Source organism: Eretmochelys imbricata, chromosome 25 (assembly GCF_965152235.1).
Source record: "Eretmochelys imbricata isolate rEreImb1 chromosome 25, rEreImb1.hap1, whole genome shotgun sequence".
Lineage (NCBI taxonomy): Eukaryota > Metazoa > Chordata > Testudines > Cheloniidae > Eretmochelys > Eretmochelys imbricata.
This window is the reverse complement of record NC_135596.1, coordinates 3282940-3307652: the sequence shown is the minus strand read 5'-3', so window position 1 is coordinate 3307652 and position 24713 is coordinate 3282940. Positions and strand designations below refer to the sequence as shown.

The window sequence follows — 24713 nt, the reverse complement described above, 5'->3', positions numbered from 1 at the left end:
TGGAGAGATTGCAACCCTGACCTAGCTCCGTCTCTCTCTCTCACGGTTTTAAGATCGGTCACGCTGTTCCTGGCATTGTTTGGTTTCATGAGATCTTGAGGTCAGTTACTGTGGCAGGACGGAGTTTACGTTATCAGTAGTGTGGTTCCTTCCATCTCTTCCTATTTTGCTTTCAATAACTCTTCCATTTCACATACTTATCTGAGCCAAATAAACGCAGCAGCAGCACTCAGTACAGTAGAACCTCAGAGTTACGGACACCTCGGGAATGGAGGTTGTTCATAACTCTGAACAAGCTGTTATGGAACGCTCCTCAGGGTGGACTGCTCAGAGCAAGGGCTCAGAGTTCTGCAGTGGCTGCCTGGTGAGTGGGGGTGAGGACTGGTTCTAGCCCCCTGGCTGCAAAGTTAATGGGAGAGGCACTCTGGGAGACTGCAGTGTCAGTGGGCAAACAGTGCAGGCTGTGGTCCTTTACAACAGAGCTGCTCCTCCAGAGTGCAGCATGCAGGCAGGAGTTCTGGCTCCAGCAGCTTACACTCCACGACACGTTTCAGTAGCAGCTCAGAAAGTCTCTTTCCCGGACTCTGAGCTTGCAAGCTTGTTCCCCTCCCAGCCAGGGGGGAGGGAAAGGGGAAAACAGCATTCACCACCTCCTACCTGTAAGTGGCTGCCCCAACCCATGGTTAGTAGGGAGTGGGGACGGGGACAGGCAGTTCAGATGTGCCTACCTTTAAGATGCAATACAGGCATGGTATAGTACTGTATTTGCTGGTTTATTTGTGGGGTTTGGGGAGGGAGAGGGGTTTGGTCTCCGTTGCTGCCTGATAGCTTACTTCCGGTTCCCCATGGTGTCTACTTGACCTGTTGGTCTGTAACTCTGATGTTGGTATCTTTGAGGTTCTACTGTATTTCACTTTGTTCTGCAGTTACTTAGCTCTTGGTTTGGCCATGTTCACAATCAGATTCAGCCACATGGCTCTGTTTGACTTCACCAACACCTTAAGTAGTTGTGAAAATGCAGAGATTTGAAATAGCAATGGCTGAGTAGGATTCCATTACAGCCATATAGACACCCTCACACCAGGAGCCCTAAAGCAGCACAATTTACAGATACGATTGCATTTTTATGCTCTGGAATTCCAGACAGAGTTTGCTTAACTGATCCTCATTCCCCCACCTAATTTAAAGGCATGAGCTGTTTCCCACCCAGTGGGATGTCCCAAGTCTTGAATCCAGGATTGGGAGTCCCCAGACAGCTGCCACATCCTGGCCTCCACCCAATGGCTACTGAAACTGGATGGGCTCAGAAGCTAGGGCTATAGCCCCAGCCAAGGCACTAGCCACGAGAGCTCTGATTGGAGGATTGACTAGCTCCACCAATTGGTCCAACTACGCTATTTAAACCAGAAGGAGGAACACTAAGTTTGTCCCAGCAACAAGGTGGTTTCCTGTTGTGGCTCTATTGGACCCTGCTTGTGCTTGCTTCCTGCACCCAACCCTGTTCCTGCTCTGCTCCTGGCTCCTGTCTTACCTCCACCTTCACTCCTGTTCCCACTGTGCTCCTGCTCTGTGCTTGATCCTTGCCTCTCCTCCTGCCCTTATGTCTCACCTCCAATCCAGTCCTGGCTCCAGCCTGGCCTCCAACTTCTGACCCTGACTCCCGTCCTGTTTGACCCTTGGCTCTGGCACTTAGCATCTGACCTCTGCTCTGACCTTCAGCTTCGATTCCTGGTTCTGATTCTGGCTTGACTCCTGGCTCTAGTAACTTGCAGTTGACTCTGGTGCTGCTTAGCTTCCTGCCCCACCCTGTATGTCTGCTCCACCCATTGGACCTGACTCCTGCTCTACTAGGCACACTGCCTGAATCCCTGTCCATAACAGCTTGCTCATACTGCTTCTTAGGGAGGGCTCAGCAGAATGGAATCAGCAAGGCTCACTCTTTCTTCACAAAGGGAACTAGAGAACTGAGTGGGTACCCCACCTCCAGGCAGACTACCAGGCAACACAGGCCCATCTTTCTCAGTTTACTGAGGAGAATCAGGCACTACACCAACAGGCTCTTCAACTCCATGCCGAGAACACTGACCTCTGGGTCAATGTTCCCTCTAATTTTTGACAGGCTGTGTGCGCAAAAAATTTCTTCTATGCAATTTGTGCTTCTGTGCAAATTTTTGTGCACACGGTGTTTCGGATCCCTGTGCACGCGCACAGCTTAGAGGGACCAGTGCACCCTTCGCACAAGGGCCTGTGACTCCATTGCCAGAACATTTCAATAGGCACCATGGAAAGGGTTTATAAATCAGTGTCGCCTCCAGTTCTGACATTAGCCGCAAATGTACTCCTCCAACCAGGCCAAGGTAGGCCTGGTAGTCAGCCTGCTAACGGGGGAGGCACTAGACTGGACTCCCCACTATTAGAGGGCATTCATCCAGTACTAACCAGTTCGGACACCTTCCTACAGGCACTGTTGACCCCCACCATGCTCTAATGGCTGAGGCTGCCCAGCAGAGGCAGGGTACTTCTGCTGCATATGCAGCCCACTTTTGCCGACTGGCACCAGACACAGAGTGGAATGAGGTGCCCCACCTATTCCACTTCCAATGGGGTCTGAGTGAGGAGCTCAAGGATGCTCCGGCCCCAGTGGAAACCCTAGCGGGCCTGGACACCTTTATAGAGCTGACTATACAACTTGACAACCAGTTGTGGGAAAGGCGTGAGAAGAATCATAGAATAACAGGGTTGGAAGGGACCTCTGAAGGTCATCTAGTCCAACCCCCTGCTCAAAGCAGGACCAATCCCCAATTAAATCATCCCAGCCAGGGCTTTTGTCAAGCCTGACCTTAAAAACCTATAAGGAAAGAGATTCCACCACCTCCCTAGGTAACACATTCCAGTGCTTCACCAGCCTCTTAGTGAACAAGTTTTTTCTAATATCCAACCTAGGCCTCCCCCACTGCAACTTGAAACCATCCCTCCTTGTTCTATCATTTGCTACCACTGAGAACAGTCTAGATCCATCCTCTTTGGAACCCCCTTTCAGGTAGTTGAAAGCAGCTCTCTCTTCTGCAGACTAAATAATCCCAGTTCCCCCAGCCTCTCCTCATAAGTCATACGTTCCAGTCCCCTAATCATTTTTGTTGCCCTCTGCTGGACGTTTTCCAATTTTTTCACATCCTTCTTGTAGTGTGGGGCCCAAAACTGGACTCAGTACTCCAGATGAGGCCTTACCAATGCCTAATAAAGGGGACTGATCACATCTCTTGATCTGCTGGCAATGCTCCTACTTATACAGCCCAAAATGCCGTTAGCTTTTTTGGCAACAAGGGCACACTGCTGACTCATATCCAGCCTCTCATCTACTGTAACCCCTAGTTTCTTTTCTGCAGAACTGCTGCCTAGCCACTCGGTCCCTAGTCCGTAGCAGTGCATGGGATTCTTCCACCCTAAGTGCAGGACTAGATTGTCGGGCTCAACGGGTAGTGATCAATGGCTCCATATCTAGTTGGCAGCCGGTATCAAGTGGAGTGCCCCAAGGGTCGGTCCTGGGGCCGGTTTTGTTCAATATCTTCATAAATGATCTGGAGGATGGTGTGGATTGCACTCTCAGCAAATTTGCAGATGATACTAAACTGGGAGGAGTGGTAGATACGCTGGAGGAGAGGGATAGGATACAGAAGGACCTAGACAAATTGGAGGATTGGGCCAAAAGAAATCTGATGAGGTACAATAAGGATAAGTGCAGGGTCCTGCACTTAGGACGGAAGAACCCAATGCACAGCTACAGACTAGGGACCGAATGGCTAGGCAGCAGTTCTGCGGAAAAGGACCTAGGGGTGACAGTGGACGAGAAGCTGAATATGAGTCAGCAGTGTGCCCTTGTTGCCAAGAAGGCCAATGGCATTTTGGGATGTATAAGTAGGGGCATAGCGAGCAGATCGAGGGACGTGATCGTTCCCCTCTATTTGACATTGGTGAGGCCTCATCTGGAGTACTGTGTCCAGTTTTGGGCCCCACACTATAAGAAGGATGTGGATAAATTGGAGAGAGTCCAGCGAAGGGCAACAAAAATGATTAGGGGTCTGGAACACATGACTTATGAGGAGAGGCTGAGGGAGCTGGGATTGTTTAGCCTGCAGAAGAGAAGAATGAGGGGGGATTTGATAGCTGCTTTCAACTACCTGAAAGGGGGTTCCAAAGAGGATGGCTCTAGACTGTTCTCAATGGTAGCAGATGACAGAACGAGGAGTAATGGTCTCAAGTTGCAGTGGGGGAGGTTTAGATTGGATATTAGGAAAAACTTTTTCACTAAGAGGGTGGTGAAACACTGGAATGCATTACCTAGGGAGGTGGTAGAATCTCCTTCCTTAGAGGTTTTTAAGGTCAGGCTTGACAAAGCCCTGGCTGGGATGATTTAACTGGGAATTGGTCCTGCTTCAAGCAGGGGGTTGGACTAGATGACCTTCTGGGGTCCCTTCCAACGCTGATATTCTATGATTCTATGACTCTGCACTTGTCCTTGTTGAACCTCATCAGATTTCTTTTGGCCCAATCCTCTAAGTTGTCTAGGTCCCTCTGTATCCTATCCCTGCCCTCCAGCGTATCTACCACTCCTCCCAGTTTAGTGTCATCTACAAACTTGCTGAGGGTGCAATCCACGCCATCCTCCAGATCATTAATGAAGATATTGAACAAAACTGGCCCCAGGACCGATGCTTGGGGCACTCCGCTTGATACCAGCTGCCAACTAGACATGGAGCCATCGATCACTATCTGTTGAGCCTGGTTAGAGAGAAGAGAAGTGAGAGTTTCCACTTCCCATGCATGCGCCTGCCACAACTACCACACTATTTAGCATGCCAAGCAGATGCAGATGGATTCTGCCTGCTGGCAACTTAACCCTGAAGAAACCTCCAGGATTGGGAGTCCCCAGACAGCTACCACATCCTGGCCTCCACCCAATAGACACCTTAATCTGTGCTTCTATTATAGCCAGCCAGGCCACTTCGTCTCCACCTGCCTGGCCCGAAAGCTAACACAAAAGGGTCTGGAGAACAAGCCAACCCAGTCCTGGTCTGAGCTGGGCACATAGGCAAGATACAACCCCACTCCCAAGGCTGAGTTCTGACAGGATCATGAACCGAATCCCACCAGGTGGGGCCACAACTCCAAGGGCCCGATAGGCTAAGAATCCTGCCCCAGCCTTGGCAACTCCCTGTGCATAAGGCCCTCATCAATTCAGACACCGCAGAAAACTTTATGGATGAGACAACAGACCAGACCCTTATAGTTCAAGTCTGTCCAGACCTAATAGAAACCATTGATGGTTCCCCAATATCCTCAGGGCCTGTAGTCACTAAAACCATCCCCCTGGAGGTCACAATCTGGGGGCAGCAAGAGATGCTGCAATTTAATATAATACGCTTCCCACATTTCCCCCTGATTCTGGGTATCTCCTGGCTAACCCATCACAATCCCCTCATTCACTTGCAGGAGTCATGAGTCTCCTTTTCCTCAAAGTTCTGTCAACAGCACTGCTGGGATCTGATGGATGGGAAACACCCAGAAGACACCCAGGCCCCAGGGGAAGTAGTGATTGGCCTAACAGATATGGGAGGTGGAATCCTCAATTAACTCCCCACCAAATACAGTGATTTTGCTGATGTATGCGGACTCCCTACCTCCCCATTGGGACTACAATTGTCCTATAAACTTACAGCCTGGAGCAACAGTCCCATTCAGCCAGCTTTATGACATGTCTGAACCTGAGCTAGCTACCTTATATGCATACCTCCAGGAGAATTTGGCCACGGGTTTCATCTGTAAATCCACCTCATCTGCTGGAGTACCTTTTCTCTTCATGAAGCCTCCATTTCTGTGTAGACCACCAGGCCTTGAACCAGATAATAGTGAGAAATCGGTACCTGCTGCCCCTAATCCCAGAGCTGTTGGACAAAGTAGGGGCTGCTCGAATATTCACAAAACTAGACCTTTGGGGCGCATATATTCTTGTGTGCATTAGGCACGGAGATTACTATCTTTTGGATCCGCTATGGCCATTTTGAATATTTGGTTATGCCATTCGGGCTGACAAATGCCCCCACTACAAATGCCCCCACTACATTCCAATACTGTACTTCATGATGTATTCTGGGACATCCTAGATCAATACGTAGTAATGTACCTTGATGATATACTTATTTTTTCAGACCGCTCCAAACAACATACAACTCATGTTCACACTGTCTTGGAGAGGCTTTGCCAAGATGGATTGATTGTATGCCAAGTTGGAAAAATGTGCCTTCAACTGTGTTTCTACTGACTTCTTGGGATTCATCCTGTCCCTGGAAGGAATTAAAATGGATCCAAAAAAGATAAAAGCGGTCTGAAATTGGGCAGTACCTTGGAACATCCACAAAGCTCAGCGTTTCCTGGACTTCATGAATTTCTACCGCTGGTTCATCTTGAAATTCTCAGAGCAGATTGCCCCTCTGACCGCTTTATGCCATAAGAACATCCAGTTCAGTTGGACTCTGGAGGCCCAATGTGCCTTCGAGCAGATTGCCCCTCTGACCGCTTTACTACATAAAACTTGCATTTACTAGCCCACCCTGATACTACACGAGCCTTCATTGTGGAAGGAGACTCCTCTAATGTAGCAACTGGAGCAGTGTTCTCCCAGAGGCATGGGTGCCAGCAAGTGATGCATCCGCATGCCGTTTAGTCTAGAAAGCTCACTCCTGCCAAGCAAAATTATGAAATGAACTCATGGCTATCAAGCCAGCCTTCAAGGAGTGGCAACACTACCTTAAAAGGGCCCAACAGCCGGTCCAAGTATACACAGACTATAAGCATTTGGAATATTTATAGAAAGTCAAAGCCCTCAATCACAGACAGCTCCGATGGGTCCTGTTCTTCTCCCATTTTAATTTTACAATCTCCTATCATGCAAGTGGTAGGAATGGCAAAGCAGATGCCCTGACCTGAAATGTGGAGTATTATGCTGACCAGCAGAAACCCAACCAAGAGATCTCCTACATCCTAAAGTCCAATAATTTCCTCACTGTGTCAATGCTCCCGGACCAGTTTCATAGAATCATAGAATATCAGGGTTGGAAGGGACCCCTGAAGGTCATCTAGTCCAACCCCCTGCTCGAAGCAGGACCAATTCCCAGTTAAATCATCCCAGCCAGGGCTTTGTCAAGCCTGACCTTAAAAACCTCTAAGGAAGGAGATTCTACCACCTCCCTAGGTAACGCATTCCAGTGTCTCACCACCCTCTTAGTGAAAAAGTTTTTCCTAATATCCAATCTAAACCTCCCCCACTGCAACTTGAGTTTCTAGTTTGTCCTAATCTGCTCAGCCTCTGCCAAGAGGACTTCCCTCGATGATCAAGAAGCCATCGACCAGGAAGTGCATGAGACCCAAGACAGACTGACCTTGTGAAGGGATGCATATATGTTCCCCCTGGCAGCCCCCATGTGGCAGCCCTGCGGATGTGCCACGATTCCCCCGTTTGGGGCATTTTGGCTGTTCCAAAACCTAGCACCTGGCCTCCTATTTCTTTTGGTAGCCTCACAGGCATATGTAGCCTCCTGTGACTTGCGTGTCTGCACTAAGGTGCCACATAACAAACCTTGAGAGCTTGCCCAACCCTCGACCATCTCACTAGACTTAATCATGGAGCTACCTGAGTACAATAGGTATATAGCCATCTTAACTATTCTCAATCACCTTGTCAAGGCTGATTCCCCACTCTGGCACTTCGAGTGCAGAAGGTGGGAGCTGCAAGAATTCTAAAAAGTAATACTGGCCACTCCAGGCTTGTATTAAACTTTTAAAGTTCCAGCTTTTCTCTGATCTTGGATCAGTAGATGCTGCCTCCGCCCAAGTGCAAAACCCCTTTGAGAACCCAGGAAGGCGCCCTTGGGAATTCCTTCCTGTGGGGTACCCTCAAGCCCTTTCACCCCGACTTCTGGGGAAGAGCTGAGAAAAAAAAAAAAAACAAAGGAAATGAGCTGTTGCCACCAGCTTATTAAAAACAAACAAACAAACAAAAACTACACGTGCACAAACCTCTTAAGACACAGAACTCCAATCCTGTTCTTAAAGAAAAAAAGAAAATACATTGGAAAACTCAGGCTACTGCTAGATTTAAAAAGAGCAAATACAAGAATTAAGCAACAAGAATAGCTTTCTTGAGGTGCATCTTAAAGGTTACAAGCAAAACAAAAGCACCTGGGGTTAGCACAGAGGAATCCACAAGCCAAAAAGAAATAAAAAAGATAAACCTAATCGCATCTTCCTAGACATTTCCTGATCTACTTACATATCTGGGGTTTTAAATACGTTGTTTTTAGGTGTGATACAAATGATTTTTCATACCTGGCCCAAAGCTTCTTTCAGCATTACTGTTCTGTCCCCTTCTCCCCAGGAGAACAACCACAGACAAAGGGAAGTTTTTTCTCAATTTTAAAAAGTTCTAGCCTTCCCATTGGCTCTTTTAGTCAGGGGCCCACTCACTTCCTTTTACTTATGCATAGCAGTAAGACTTTTTAACCCTTTACAGGTAAAGCAAGTAGAGAACAGCTATTAAGAGGGATTTTATAGCTAACTGGCTAGCTGGATGTCCATAACAGGGAGGTACTCCCCCCACCCCCCTTCATTTATCACACACCCTCAGGAAGATGGCCCACTTTGTGCCCTGCACCCAGTTACCCTCCTTCGAGAAGACTGCCCAGCTACAGGGAAACCAGATCATCTGCCTTCCTGGACTCCCTGAGCGCATTATTTCTGACCATGGTGCTCAGTTCGTTGCTTGCTTCTAGCGGAAGGTCCTCCAATTAGTTGGAGTACACGCTTGTCTTTCTTCATCTTATCACCCGTAAATGAATAGCCAGACAGAAAGGGTGAACCAAATCCTGGAGCAGTATCTCCAGAGCTACAGCAACCACCATCAGAATGACTGGTCCTCACCGCTATCCTATGCGGAGTTCACATATAACAACACTGAACACGCCTACACAGGACAAAGCCCTTTTATTGCAAACTACGTGTTCCATCCCCAATTCCATCCTTAACTACCCCCAACCTCCCCTATTCCAGCCACTTCAGATGGGGTACAACTGATCCATCGTACCCATGGGGAGCTAAAAACCCGGCTGAGGAAGCCAAACAGGACTACAAGCGATATGAGGACCAATGGCAACAAAAAGGCCCCAATTTCACTGTAGGCCATAAAGTATGGCACTCAGCAGAGCTCCTCCATAGCAACAAACCATCCCATAAATTCAATCACCAATTCATTGGCCCGTATCGAATCCACTAACAGGGTTGATACCTTGTCACCTTCAAACTCTACCTGCCTCGTTCCTTCAAAATCCACCCAGCATTTCATGCATCCCTATTGAAGCCATATGTGGCTAACTCTTTTCCCCACCGGATCCAGCCATCCCCCATTCCAACGTGGGTACAGGACCATGAAGAGTATATCGGCCATGAAGTGCTCGATTCTAAAACCAAGTAGGGTAAGCTTTGGCATTTGATTGATTGGGAGGGTTACAGGCCTGAGGGGCATTCCTGGGAGCCTGCTGAAAATGTCCATACCCCCAAATTTGTAAAAACATTCCACAAGAACCATCTTGAAAAGCCCATCCTATTGCTGCGATAGGAAGGGGGGTGATGTGATCTCCCAGATCTTGAACCCAGGCCTGGGAGCCCCCAGACAACTGTCACATCCTGGCCTCCACCCAATAGCTAGTGAAACTAGGTGGGTTGAGAAGCTACTAGGGCGATAGCCCCAGTCAAGGCACCACCCATGGGAGCTCTGATTGAAAGACTGCCTGGCTCCACTGATTGATCCAATTATGCTATTTAAACAAGGAGGAGGAACACGAAGTTTGTCCAACCAACAAAGAAGTTTCCTGTTGTAGTTGCACTGAACCCTGCTTGTGCCTGCTTCCTGCACCCAATCCTATTCCTGCTCTGCTCCTGCTTTACCCAACCTTCGCTCCTGTTCCTACTGTGCTTCTGCTCCACACTTGATTCTTACCTCTCTTCCTGTTCCTGGCTCCTCCCTGCCTCACCTCCAATCCTCATTGACCAGTCCTGGCTCCAACTCCAGCTTGACCCTAGGGTCTGGCATTTGGCAGCTGACCTTGGCTCTGATCCTCACCTTCGATTCCTGATTCTGGCTTGACCCATGACTCTGGTAACTGGCAGTTAAAACTGATGTTGACCTTTGACTTCCTTCCCCACCCTGGATGCCTGCTTGGCTCACTAGAGCTTATTCCTTCTCTGACTACTAGGCCAGACTTCCTACATCCCGGCCCATAAAACCCAGATGGTCTGTTTGCAGAGAGGAACGTGAACTCCCATTGCAGTCCCCAAGAAAAGAAGTTCAAGTCTCACTTCCACCATTCTGCTCCAGGTTTGTTAGACAAAGAATTCAGTTTTGCCTTTGTCAATGTCTGCGTCTAGCTTTTCCTTCCACATATTCATAGAGTCACCATTTTCCACACTTCATCAATTCTTTATCTGTAGTTTGTGGAGAGATTTGAAATGGAATAGAATAACTGACACTCAGGTAGGATTTGAAAATAAGATCTCTGACCAACTCACTAGCTGAGTTGAATGTGAGGTCTGTGTTCTCTGCAGAGGGAGACTGCCCAGCTTATCTGCACTTTTTTTAACCAAAAAAGTTTCAGCACATTTCGCTGCCATTTGCTTGTTGAATCAACAATCCCGGAGGCCTACTAAGACACAGTCTGGTCTGCAGAGGACAAAACTGGAAGTCAGATGTGGAAAAAAAATTGGCAAATGCTCTATGAAGATACAGCTTTAAATTTTATTAGCTTGGTTAGATTCTATCAGACACATGAATGGACTCAGCTGACACACATCACCCTCTATGACTCCCAGGCACATCATACCGACCCTCTGTTCTGTCTGCCTGTTTTTGTGAGTGGCTGGGATATTCAAATATACAAGAATCCCACACTAGTTACATTTGGACATCATGATTTCTTCAGATATAAGTGCCTTGCTGTTCCAGTATGCTGGGGAGAAAGGGCATTGTACAGTCTGCATGTGCACTTTTTACGTCATAAGCTTGTTGGAGCAAGGATTGCATTTTGTCTTAAGTCTTTGGTGCTTAAATAATCATGACAGTTAGCCTAGTCCCTGGCTTTTTTAGTGGTGGATGTCTCACCTTTGCTGCAGCCCCAGCTGATGCCAGTAGTAGCACACAGGGCCCAGGCTTGGTCAGTGCTAGGTAGTCTGGTTAGGATGCAATGGACATTTGAGAGCCTAATTAACTGTATGTATTTGCTTAGTATTAGGTTCCATTTTAGGGTCTATTTCCCTGGACAGGTCTGGCTACACAGATATCATCCCCCATATTAGTTTACCATGAAGCTCCTGGGCAAATGGGCTGGGATATAGTAATAGCTAAGAGCAAAAGGCTGATGCAGCCCAGCGCAAGCAGTGAGCAACGTTCCTTTACCTTTGTGCTCCCAGTGCTTTGATCACTGTCGAGAGCAGCCGGCCATCTTTTGCAGTCACTTGGGTGACATACTGTGGTCGCCCGATGTCGGAGTCCTCCACTGACTTAGACAAAGCAGCGCTTCCTGGACAGTCACACAGTGAGCCAGGTAGGTGGCAGCAGTCGCCTGTCGTCATGGCAACAAAGAGCACCTACTCCTTCAGAGACTGAATCTCACAGTCATGATAGGCCTGGAACAAAACGAGACAAAGCCAATGAAGAGGTTTCTAAGCCATTTTACTCCTCCTTCAAGCTCCAGCTAGGTTCTCTCACAACCAGCCTCTCCTGCTTCTCCTGAGGCACACAGCACCCATGCCATCAGACTCGCCTTCCCCCAGTGTGCTGTTTCTTACACTGCTCTGCAAGTCTGTCACACAGAATCAGCTACCTGCAGTCAGTGGGCAACGGGAGAGGGGAAGCCTGACTCCAAGTCATTTAGGATCCTGCTCTGGCCTCAACATCACTAACTGTGCTATTGTTACCTTGTCCTCCTACATACATGGGACTGGAACCCTAAACAAAGCCTTGCACACTTGTCCTTACTGGCCTAGGCACAAAACTGACTTGTCCACCCTTGTGATAAAGAAAAGCCATTAATGATATTTTACCAGGCTGTACTTGTCCTTGAAGTGTAGACGTAGAATTTTGTGAGGCTGCCTTAACATAAAATTGAGGTTCCAAATGAAGTGGCCTTTTCATCCATTTTGGGGAGGATGTTATGTATTTTGCTCCTCCAGGGAGAGTTCACAGTACCCGCAATTAGAATAGCCATCCTAGCTTGTAAAACTGAGCACACTGAATGTGGAAATGATGGGACATTAACCAGAGAGCCCCATGGGGCCATTTTGGCCTTGTCTAGACTAAGATTTAGAGGTGTGATGCTAGAATGTGTTAGCTAACATATTTGAAAAGTCTAACGTAGACAAGGCACACTAAGATACATTATTGTTTAATTAAAACTCCCCCTCCCAGTCTACCCCCAGGCTTTAAGTGGACCAGGTTAGAACATTTAAAGGCAGCATGGCTGGTCTACACTTGCCTTTTGAATCATGTTAGCTAACACCACACCTTTACATTTGAGTCTAAACAAACCTTTAAAGAGTCAATTTCCAGGGAGGAACCACACCTTTCCCCTCTGCTAATTTTCTCTCTGTGACCTCAGAGGAGAATCACACAACTTTTGCAAGTGAAAGTTCCACTTACATTCTCCCCATTTCGTTCCAGTCCTGAAGTGCAAAGAGTTTCCAAGTCTCTGCCCTTCTCCCATCATCCCATAAAGTGTTTTAAGATCTTCACTCCTAACCCTTTTTAAACAGGCTTTTCCTGAGTCTGTGCCAGCTTTTCCAAACTCTGCATACACAGAGCTTTGTGACTTTTACCCGTAGTTTTTGTCCTAAATCCTAGGGGATTCTTCTTTCAGCCACTCTGTACAGGTCCTGGACAAATAAGGTGACCCAACAAGTCTTTTCCCACTCTAATTTCTGTTTCCATTTCTTTGTGTCCATACACTTAACTTCATTGTCCCAGTGACCTGTCTCAACAGTACATAGGTCATTATTATTGATGACTCAAATGGTGCTATAAATATACCCAGCGCTTCCTAGACAAAATAAGTCTGTGGCTAGCTTGCAGAGCTTTTCTTGAAAAGCTTGGTGGGTTAAAATATGGTGTAATAATTGAAACTCCCTTTAATAACCACCCCAGGATCAGACCCCTGAATTTTATGAGATTTTGTTCACTGTTTCCTCAAATTCTTCTCCTGCTCTCACTATACCAGCTTTGCTGCTTAAAAACCAAGCCAAACATAGCTTCTTTGGGCTTGGCTACACTTGCGAGTTACAGCGCATTAAAGGAGCCCCAGGCGCGCTATATCACTACCCGTCCACACTGGCAAGGCATGTAGAGCGCCCTGTCTCCGCAGCTACAGTGCTGCTGGTACTCCACCTCAGCGAGTGGAACAACGTTTGCTGCGCCCCCACTAGAGCGCTGCGGCACCAGTGTGGACGCCCTGGTCCTATAGTGCGCTGTGATCGGCCTCCAGAAGTGTCCCACAATGACTGATCTAGCCACGCTGGTCATCACTTTGAGCTCTACTGCCCTGCCCTCAGGTGACCAACCATCAGACCCACCCTTTAAATTCTCTGGGGATTTTGAAAATCCCCTTCCTGTTTGCTCAGCCAGGCGTGGAGTGCTCTCAGCGCATCTTCCCAGGTGACCATGCCTCCACGGGCCAGGCGAACCCCACTATGGAGCAACGGCGAGGTGCTGGACCTCATCAGTGTTTGTGGGGAGGAAGCTGTCCAGTCCCAGCTGCGCTCCAGCCACAGAAATTATGATATTTTCGGGTAGATATCAAGGGCCATGCTGGAAAGGGGCCATGACCAGGACGCACTGCAGGAGCTGCGGAATGCCTACTGCAAAGCCCGACAGGCAAACTGCTGCTCTGGTGCTGCCCCTGTGACCTGCTGTTTTTACAAAGAGCTGGACGCGATACTTGGGGGCCACCCCACCTCCACGCCGAGTACCACCATGGACACCTAAGAGGCCAATGCAACAAGGCAGGAGGAGGAGGAGGAGCAGCAGCAGCAAAGCGGGAGCGAGAGTGCTCCGGCGGAGGAAGACACCCCAGCATCCCTAGATGCATGCAACCAGGAGCTGTTCTCAAGCCAGGAAGAGGGTAGCCAGTCGCGGCGGCCGGTGCTTGGGGAAGGACAAACACTAGAGGAGGTTCCCAGTAAGCGGCTTTTGTTTTGGGAAGGAAGTTATTCGGTGCGGGCTCTTGGGGCGAGGAGGGTTAGGGCTGCATGCATGCCTAGATGCGGAATAGGGCGTTGATGTGCTCTCTCACATAGCGGTAATCGGCCTCAGTGATTTCTTCAAAGGTCTCAGCCACAACTTGGGCGATGTGCTTGCGCAGGTTTTTCGGGAGAGCCACTGTGGTCCTTGTCCCAGTCAGGCTAACTTGTCCGTGCCACTGTGCCGTGAGGGGCAAGGGGACCATTGCTGCACACAGGCAAGCTGCATATGGGCCAGGGCAGAAGCTGCATTATAACAGAAAACCCTCCCTTGCTTCCCAGGTCACCCTCAGCAGCAAGATCTCTTTCAGGACGAACTACTGTGGAAAATGAGGGGACAGTGTTCAGTATAGGGGCCCCCTGCGGCTGCTGGCTTTCCCCAAGGCACATGCTCAGGGTTTAGCTTATCGCCATATTTGTGGTCGGGAAGGAATTTTCCCCCAGGGCAGATTGGAAGAGGCCCTGGGGGTTTTTCACCTTCCTCTGCAGCCTGTGGCATAGGTCACTTGCTGGAGGATTCTCTGCACCTTGAAGTCTTTAAACCACGAGTTGAGGACTTCAGTAGCTCAGACATAAGTTAGGGGTTTGTTACAGGAGTTGGTGGGTGAGATTCCATGGCCTGCATTGTGCAGAAGGTCAGACTAGACGATCATAATGGTCCCTTCTGACCTTAAAGTCTATGATTCTATGAAACCCAGAGGGAATTACAGCCGTGAAACTACCAGTCACTCTTGACCCTGTGCTTACTCACCATTTTGGGGCTCCTGTGGGTTATGTGCGCTCACTTTGGGACGGGCAAATTATGCTATTACGTAGACTGTGCTTGCCCTTGAGTACAGGGGAATCATTGCTCTGTCTGGTGTGAACAATGCTGCCTCTGTTAAGTGTTGCATTTTGCCTTTACAGATGCAACCTTGAGATCTCAGCCATCCGTGTTATCAATGGCCAAGAGGCTGCAAAGAATCAGGAAGAGGCCAAGTAGAACCAAAGAGGACATGCTGCATAAAATCACACAGCATTCAACTAATGAAAATAAAAAAGTGCAGGAGTGGCGGGAGAGTGAAAGGAGGGTCCGCCAGCAGAATGCGGATCGCTGGCACCAAAGCACAGAGTGGCTGACAAGCATCATGAAGTGCCAAGCGGACTTGATCCAGGCGCTCGTAGCCATGCAGGCGGAGCACTACTGTATCCGCCTCCTCTGCCCCCGCAGCCCTTGTCCCCAAACTCTTTCCCTTGTGCTCCCATGTCACCTCCGAACCACTTTCCCCAACATCCAGGTTCTTGCCACCACCCGCTGCCTCCAACACCTTCACCACCCAGCCCTGAAAACTACGACCCTGACCCACTGCACTCAACCCCCATCACCGTGCAGTGTAGTCATCCTGAAGCGCAGCATGCATCGCACAGCACTCCACACATTACATATGCAAATCTGTGATTGTACCGTTCCCCACCCCATCCCACCCCCTTGCCCTTTGTGTTTCCCAAGCAGTTGTGTTGTGTTTCTTTTCAATATATGGATTTTTTGGCTTTGAAAACATTCTTTATTATTGCAGAACATAAAAGAAACCGTAGCCCAGGAAACCAACAGGCACTGCAAGTCAGCGTATCATACGTAGCAAACACAGATTCCTACCGCACTTCACTCCTGTGCAGGGCACCACACCAGACGCTACTGTTGGCTTTCAGCCTCAAATTGCTCCCTCAAGGCATCCCTAATCCTTGCAGCCCCACGTTGGGCCCCTCTAATAGCCCTGCTCTCTGGCTGTTCAAATTCAGCCTTCAGGTGTTGAACCTCTGAGTTCCATACCTGAGTGAATCTTTCACCCTTCCCTTCACAAATGTTATGGAGGGTACAGCATGCGGATATAAGCACGGGGATGCTGTTATCAGCCAGGTCCAGCTTTCCATACAGAGAGCGCCAGCAACCCTTTAAACGGCCAAAAGCACACTCCACAGTCATTCTGCACCAGCTCAGCCTGTTGATGAACTGCTCCTAGCTGCTGTCAAGGCTCCCCATGTAGGGTTTCATGAGCCACGGCATCAAAGGGTAAGCAGGGTCTCCAAGGATCACAATGTGCATTTCGACTTCCCCTATGGTGATCTTCTGGTCTGGAAAAAAAAAGTCCCAGCTTCCTGAAAAGCTGCAGCTTCCTGAAAAGGCCAGTGTTACGAAAGACGCGTGCGTCATGCACCTTTCCGGGCCAGCCTGCATTAATGTCAATGAAACGCCCACGGTGATCCACAAGTGCCTGGAAAACCATAGAGAAATAGCCCTTCCGATTAACATACTCGGAGGCTAGGTGGATTGGTGCCAGAATTGGAATATGCGTCCCATCTATCACCCCTCCGCAGTTAGGGAAACCCATTTGTGCAAAGCCTGCCACAATGCCATGCATGTTACCCGGAGTCACGGTTCTTCTGAGCAGGATGTGATTAATGGCCCTGCAAACTTGCATCAACACGATTCCAACAGTCGACTTCCCCACTCCAAACTGGTTAGCAAACTATCAGTAGCTGTCTGGAGTTGCCAGCTTCCAGACTGCAATAGCCACCTACTTCTCCACCGTCAGGGCAGCTCTCAATCTCCTCACAGAGTCCCATGAAAGTGGTTTTTCTCATCCGAAAGTTCTGCAGCCACTGCTCATCATCCCAGACTTGCATGACGATGTGATTCTACCACTCAGTGCTTGTTTCCTGAGCCCAAAAGCGGCATTCCACAGTGGTGAGCATGTCCGTGAATGCCACAAGCAAACTCGTGTCGTTTGTGTTACTCCAGTCAATATCATTGTCAGAGTCCTCACTGTCACTTTGGATCTTAAGGAATAACTCGACTGCCAAAAGTGATGCGTTGGCGAGACTCGTCAGCATATTCCTCAGCAGTTTGGGCTCTATTCCCGCAGAGAAAAAGGGAAGACAGAGCACGCAGTACAAAAAATGTTGAAAGATGGCGCCAAATGTGGACGGAAACAAAGGGAATGCTGGGATGTGAACCGATGCATCACGGGGCATTGGGAGAGGACCCAGAATGCCCTTCACTCCCCATCCCCTTCCCACAAGCCACGGCGCCAGAATGGGAAGAGGTGCTCTGTGAGATAGCTGCCCACAATGCACCGCTCCCAATGCCGCTGCAACTGCTGCAAATATGGCCACGCCAGTGCGCTTGCAGCTGTCAGTGTGGACAGACTGCTGAGCTTTCCCTACTGCGCTGTAAGAAGGCGGGTTTAACTCACATCTGCAAGTGTAGCCATGCCCTCTCTCTCTCATATGTAGGGCAACAAACAAATAACTGAATCAAATAGTTCACTCTACTGCTCATCTACAGTCTGACTCAGCACCTCCAGCCACTCTGCCAAGCATTCTTCTTGGGCACTGACTTGATGGAAATTTAGAGAGAACAGGATCCCCTACTGAATCACCAAAACTTCAAATATCAGGGGGTAGCTGTGTTAGTCTGTATCCACAAAAAATAACAAGGAGTCCGGTGGCACCTTAAAGATTAACAGATTTATTTGGGCATAAAGCTTTCGTGGGTAAAAAACCCACTTCTTCAGATGCATCCCACGAAATTTTTTACCCACAAAAGCTTATGCCCAAATAAATCTGTTAGTCAATACCACTTCCTGCAGCACCTAGGTGGTTCCTGAGAGGTCTTCCATCTAAGCACTTGCCCAGCTTGATTTGACCCCGTTTTGCTTGTGAGATCTGATATGATCACAGTAAACTGGCTTTCAACAGATGGTGCAGCGCTGGGTATGTCCCCCCCACTCATTCTAAGGCAGTCTTCCAGACTTTTGGTGCCACTTGACCAAAATCATCATTTAATGGTGACCTGCCCAACTTTGGCCTGTGTTCATGTGCTCCTTGTCATCTCTGTGGTATTCAGTCTTCCCACAAAGAGAGCATGAGAAATGAAAGGTGGAAATAAAGAGAGGCAAGGCTTTTAGAAACAGCCTCAATGACAACACGGGAAATTGTGCAGAAGAACATTGGTGACTTCAATCACTAGCTTATTATATTAACTAAATATCATTCTCACAGACCAAGGGGGATTCTTCCTGGCTGGAGAAGAAACAGCAGCTCATCCAAAGCTGACAGACAAAAATGAACAACAATTCCAAAACAAGCTGGCTGTTTAGAAGAAATAAAATGCTTGGTAGAGTTACATTAACTCCTTTCCTGAGAGCCTGCAAAGAGGCTGTCTGAAGGTACTGTCAACCCCAATCATTCCGTCAAGGATCCAGGTACCAAAATTAATGATTCATATCCACCCATATTTTTTTCCAGTTTTGCCTTCTGGTTTGGTCCTTTGGTCCACCTGTGCTGCAGCACCTCCCCCCACCCCCTCAGTGTGTGAACATTTCAGGGTCAAAACTCAAGGTGACATACATGGGCAAAAACATCTTACCCCTCTGGGTTCTTAGAGGGCACTCCTTCGCCTCTGCTAATCCCTGAAAAGGGGGAGCTGCCATTCTATCACTCTCCCTATCTCTCCTTTATCACTACTCCATCCCCCTTCCTGCCTTCCTCTCCAGCTCACCCAGTCTCCTCCTTTACTCATATCCGACTCCGGGCTCCCTGACAGTGTCCCGCCTCCAGTCTAGATTTACCTGCCCCCACATTGTCACTCCCGTTCCCTTTACAATATTGCATCTCTCACATTTTCCATCTGTCACCCCTCCTCCTCTGCACCTCCTAAGTCGTATTCTGCTCCTTTTCAGTCTGCCTTCCACACACACCCCTGGATCTCCACACCCCTGCACTCCTTCAGTTTCCTCCACAGCTGTCAAGTTTTGTTCTGTTCCATGTGTGTCATTGTATGCAGATTAATAAACTAATTTCCATACATGCAAATAAATTACTTATAACCATAAGCTTTCGGTCAATAAACCCTGCCCCAAGCACTGGCAGGTTAGGACACAGAATAGCACGGAATGTGTCAGGCATGGCTGGTGTAGATGAGAGCTTACTCAAAGGGGTGGGTGGGTGGTTGCTGGGACAAGTCAGTGTTTGGCAGCTGACTAGCATACCCAGAGAGGGCTCTGGACCTATGGGAGATCCTGAAATAACCGATTACACTGAAGTGAAATTGTTTTGTTTTCAAATCTCTGCACTATGGAAGTCAGCCATGACCATGAACCAGCACAGTTTATCAGTCATAGGTGGGCCTAAATCAGACTAAAACAGACAAAGAAAACAACAGAAAGGCTGTTCCCTGGTTACATGCTTGGCTGGACATGCAGAGAAAAGATGACAGCACGACTATTAAGGAGATTCTAAGAAGACTTATTCAGAAGATTAAAAATAGAAGAACTTGTTTGGATGAACTTTCCTTTTCAGGAATTTACAACAACTTTAGTGAGTCTTGCATAGTGGAAAACTGTATCTTTCAGAATGTCTGTGTTGCCTTTGAATAGATCCAGGAGCGAATCCGCATCTCTACCTGACTTCCCTTTGGTAGGCAACAACCTTTAGCAAACGGCTCCCTCAATTCACAGAAAGTCTTATGTGCTAATCATATTCTGAGTAATTTATAAATAATTCATTTACTCACTGTACCCCCTGTCCCCATAAACACACACACCTCTGGTTTACTGATCACTCCACAAGAATCTCATTTGAGGGTTACTGGAAAATGTCAGACACTAAAGGCCCTCAGTAGGGAACTCATGAGCAGTTTTCTAATGTTTCTGATTTGAATTGTTTAGCAAAACTATTTTTGGACAGCTATCTAGAGACCTTTCCTCCACATCCTCACAGGAATCTTCCCGACCCACTGCCCAAACCAGTTCCCACTGAATTCAACAGGAGCCTTTTCATTGACTTTAATGTGAACTGGATTTGGCTATTTGGCTTTGATTCAACTCACCTCTACCTCTTGGCTGACTGCATCTGGGACTAGAAGTACATGTTTGTAACATTCTCTCTCTTTTTTTTTTTTTCCTTTTAAAAATGAGACACAGGATCTCCCAGAGTCTAAAGAAGCAAAAAGGAAATCCCATCACAGATAATGTCATTTGCATGATTATCAAACTAGCTATTTTGCAAATAATAAAAATGCACTCTTAAGTTTTTAAAATCTATTTTACCTAAATGGGTGAAAAATATATGCTTTTACTGGAAAGGTCAGTTAGAGTTGCTCAGCCAAAACATTTCTTTCTTTGTTTCAAATCAGGAGAAAAATGCCCCTTTGTGCATTTGCACAAGACCCTTTACTCCCTCCTCACATCCTGAGGATATTTAACACTGCATTTCTTCATGTCCTGCATCTTGCTGAAATACATGCAGCACAGAATCTTCCCCACCTCTCTGCCTCTATTCAGTGCTGCAGGGGAATTGACACACATTACTGTCTGCCAGGAAATGAGTGGTCTGTCACAAATTATTTGGGATTTTCTCGGCATGGTCATGGCAGGGTGTAGTGTGAAGTCACTGCTTTAATATGTATCTGACGAATGCCATCCAATAAATGCGAAGGAATAGCAGTTAGTATTTCACAGTTACAGTTAGTGGGGAAATAACTGAAATCCAAAGATAACATCTCCAGTGCACTCCAATTCCAAACCCAGGTGAACAAGTTGCATGCAAAGCCAAGTTTATCCCTTTCCTGACTTCCTCAGGATCTCAACCTCCTCTACACACTCACTCACCTCAAGAATTTCCACAGCTCATCATACACAAACCCAGTCCTATCATGGGAACACCAAGGAGCAAGAGCCAGGAGTGAGTGACAAGTGCTGTTTTCAAAAACACACCCTTCTTTTCAGTCACCCATAGCTTTCTCTAACAGCCCTTTGCAGCTGAAATTTTCCATGCTCAATATCTGCCCAGAGATTTTTTTTTTTAAGTTTACAAAATAAGATCACCTCAGCACTTTGAGTTCTGTGAAGGTGAATAAAGGTCTCCACAATGTTACAGATGGGAGTTTCGCATACTCAACACCTAAACAGATCTGCAGCAAAAATGGACTTGGCTTGTAGAGCTCCCTCAGATTTTAAAAGGGCTAAACCACGTGTGTTAGAAATTCAGCTCAGCAGTGCGAGTTACGTCTAGGATTTCAGAATTCTCACACACATACAGCAAGATTAGGTGGTTCTCATATAAGCACTTTTTGTTTATTCATTTTATTGTAAAGCTGTTTGGGGCAGGGACTGAGCTTCCCTTTGTACATCACCCAGCACACAGTAAGAGCCACTGTGAATAAACCACAAGTAATACTCCTCCCCCTATCCCCACCCCAATATAAATCTTCAGTTGCTGGAGTCAGAACAATGGATCTGGTTCTCACTTTGTGACTGACCTGGTGCAGTGGGAGGAGTGGTTACAAACAGCCAAGCTCTGTGACTGAATGTCTATGGCAGGGGTGGCCAAACTGTGGCTCATGAGCCACATGTGGCTCTTTTACTGTTTAAGTGTGGCTCGTGGAACCCCCAGGTCTCCCACCATTCTCCATCTACCAGAAAGGGGGCGGGAAGAGCTCTGGACCTCTGCCTTGCACCAGGGTGGTGAGGTAGGGGTTTCTGAGCAGTGGGAAGGGGGCGGGGAGGAGATGTTTCAGGGCTTCAGCCCTGCACGGTGCACCTGCTGGGCTCGGGGCTTCAGCAGGAGCAGGGCTGAAGCCCCGAGCCCTGGCAGGTGTGCCCCGGCTCTCGAACTTCTGAAGATTGTTGTATGCGGCTCAGAGGGTCAGTAAGTTTGGTCACCCCTGGTCTATGGATTGGACAAGCCAGGCAAATCTTTCAAAGACTACTGTTCCCTCCACCAGAAGGCTCCATGACCTACACAGGAGGGAGCAGAGGGCAAGGAGCCAAGACATCCTGAGTTCTATTCCCATCACTGACTAGCCTTAATATTTGCATAGGAACTTTTAGGCTTTACAAGAGCCTTATGAAGTAGACAGTTATTACACCTAAATGGTGAAATTGCAGAACAGAGGATAAGTGACCTGCTCAAAGTCACAGAAAGCAAAGCCAGAACCAGGATTAGAAGAGTCAGGAAATGAAATGCTAAGGCTGGAAGCATCTTCCAGCAATGAGGAATTCTTTAGGTACATGAGAAAGGAGCTTGGTGTGGACACGCTGTGCAGTGCACAAACAGAGATATCTGGCACATCTACACTATGGCAGATGCACTGCAGCGATATAGTATAGCACTTATATTGGTGTAGCTTACTCCGGTTTCAAAGCGGGATAAATTGCATTGGTTCCAACCCATTTTACCTGGATGAAGTTCTTCTGTATTTTGGGAGTGGAAAAGGGGGTTGCTACCTTAGTGTATCAATACTAGAAACAAACTTTACGTTCAGGCAATGTTACAGTGGTGATTAGCGGCCAAATCCCCCTTGCCTTACTCACTTGAGCAGTCCCATTTGTGTGAATAAAGTGAGCAAGATTTGACACCTGAATACAATAAAGTCGGGAAATGTTTACGTTCCAGTAACATTAACTCACCCACGTTACATACGTGCAGTACAGCGTTTCTGTGTGCAACGTAAAATACATTAAGAAAAGGAGTACTAGTGGCACCTTATCTTTTTGCGAATACAGACTAACACGGCTGCTACTCTGAAACCTGTAATATACATTGTGTGCAGCATGTCCAAGTTAACATTGCCACTGGAACCTTCACTTGAAATTTGACTTTTTTTAATCCAAATTACAATTGACACCAGGGATGGAGGTGGGGTGGTGTCAAATGGTTCCAAAAATCAGTTTAATCTAACCTGAGACTGCAGACACTGAGTGCCTTAATCATAATCATGTAGTTACTGCATGGTATCACTATAGAGCAGAGTCAAGTACCTTAATTGTGCACTTCCCTACCTCAATATGCTTGGATTGCTTTTAAGTTAAACCATAACTGGATTTCCTGATGCTTGTTTTTTGGAATAATTACAACTAAACTGTGATTTTTTTTTTTTACCCTAAAATACTGGTAATTTCATAAATCTCTGCTCTCAACCTTAAACTCCATCTTAACATGGTTTTATTCAAGAATACACTAGAAAGGGCTGCATTCTTTGCTGCAGTGTAACAGTAAGAGTACTACATACATACACACAGAGGCTACAGAAGATAAAATCAGACCCTGGCGAAAGTCAAATTCTGGAGAGTCTTCCACAGATCCCTGTGATTTTGGGTTTCTGAAGAGGGGAAGGCTGTTTTGAAATGGTCATCACCACTTCCCACCCTGTGCAACTGATGGAGCTGGGGTAGATCCAGACAGGTTCTCACAAAACCATGTTTCTGCAGATTCCTATAGCACCCGGTTGCTATTTGCATTCTGGGGTGGAGGTGGTTTTGGTTCATTCCTCCCCCTTATTCCAGCATGTGCACATGTGTGCGTTTCCAGACAGTCCTATGGTCACAAAGCTTCAGAACTGGTTTAACCCAACTACAAACACTGGTCCCAAACTGCTGCAGAGAGTTTTGTGGCTGTGATTAATGATTCAGGGGCATAGCTTCAAAAAACTGTTCATCAACATGACTCATCTGGCTTAGCCCACCACGTCATACTCTGAAAGCATTTGAAGAGATAGCTGGCCGGGCTCCACACACATTTATACATAAATAATTTTAATACGTCTTTTAAACGTTGTTACAAACATGTACTCAGTAACACACACAAAGGAGGGATCACCATCAGGAGATTACTACAGTGAAACAAAAATGGAAGTTGCAGGAAAATACACCAGGAATTTTCAGGTCTCCAGACACTGGTTAGCTCAAACTTGTAAGTCATAAGAATAGTATGGACCCGGAATGAGCGTGCAATTGAGGAGAGCCCTTTCAGTATGAAGATAATAGTTCTATAGTGCTTTATGACATCAATCAAGTCATCAAAGCTCAGGACAATAACTTACATTTGTAAAGCAAGCTCTCAGCCTGAAGGATCTCAAAGTATTTTTCAAGTTCTGTAGAGCACATCCATGGGGTAATCACTCACCAGGCCACTTCTGGATTTCCTGGCTTGTGTTTATTTAATGCAACATTAAGGTTGAGAATCTAATTGCACAAGAATCAAGACCTTCACAGAGTTAAGATTCCCATCATTAACTCACTTCTTCAGGCACTGCTTCATAGCAGTAAATCACAGAAGGATAGAGCTGATCCAAAGCTCACTAAAGCCAAGGGAACAAATGTCCCACTGACTCAGTACACTTTTTATCAAGCCTTAGCGAAGGAAGAGGCTGTGCCAGCACTCCTTGCAGGCTCCAGAGGCAGACTTAATGCCATAAGCTACTATATTTTTTCAGCAAGGGCTATTTGCCTCACTCATGGAGTGAAATTTCAAATAGTCATAACAAATTACTCCAAAATCAGCTTCATGACCTTCTGAAGAGATAGCAAGCACTTTAGGGCAGGAACTGTCACTTTCTA

At 47.3% G+C, this 24713-nt stretch overlaps 1 protein-coding gene across 1 annotated transcript in view; it reads right to left on the bottom strand.

Moving 5' to 3' along the window:
* Nucleotides 1-24713, bottom strand: part of MARCHF2 (membrane associated ring-CH-type finger 2) — an 86916-nt gene that overhangs the window by 44478 nt on the left and 17725 nt on the right. Inside the window, exon 2 of the mRNA XM_077841933.1 lies at nucleotides 11501-11730. Coding sequence (XP_077698059.1) covers nucleotides 11501-11676 — 176 coding nt within the window. The 5' untranslated portion in view covers nucleotides 11677-11730. The remainder of the gene's footprint in view (nucleotides 1-11500; nucleotides 11731-24713) is intronic.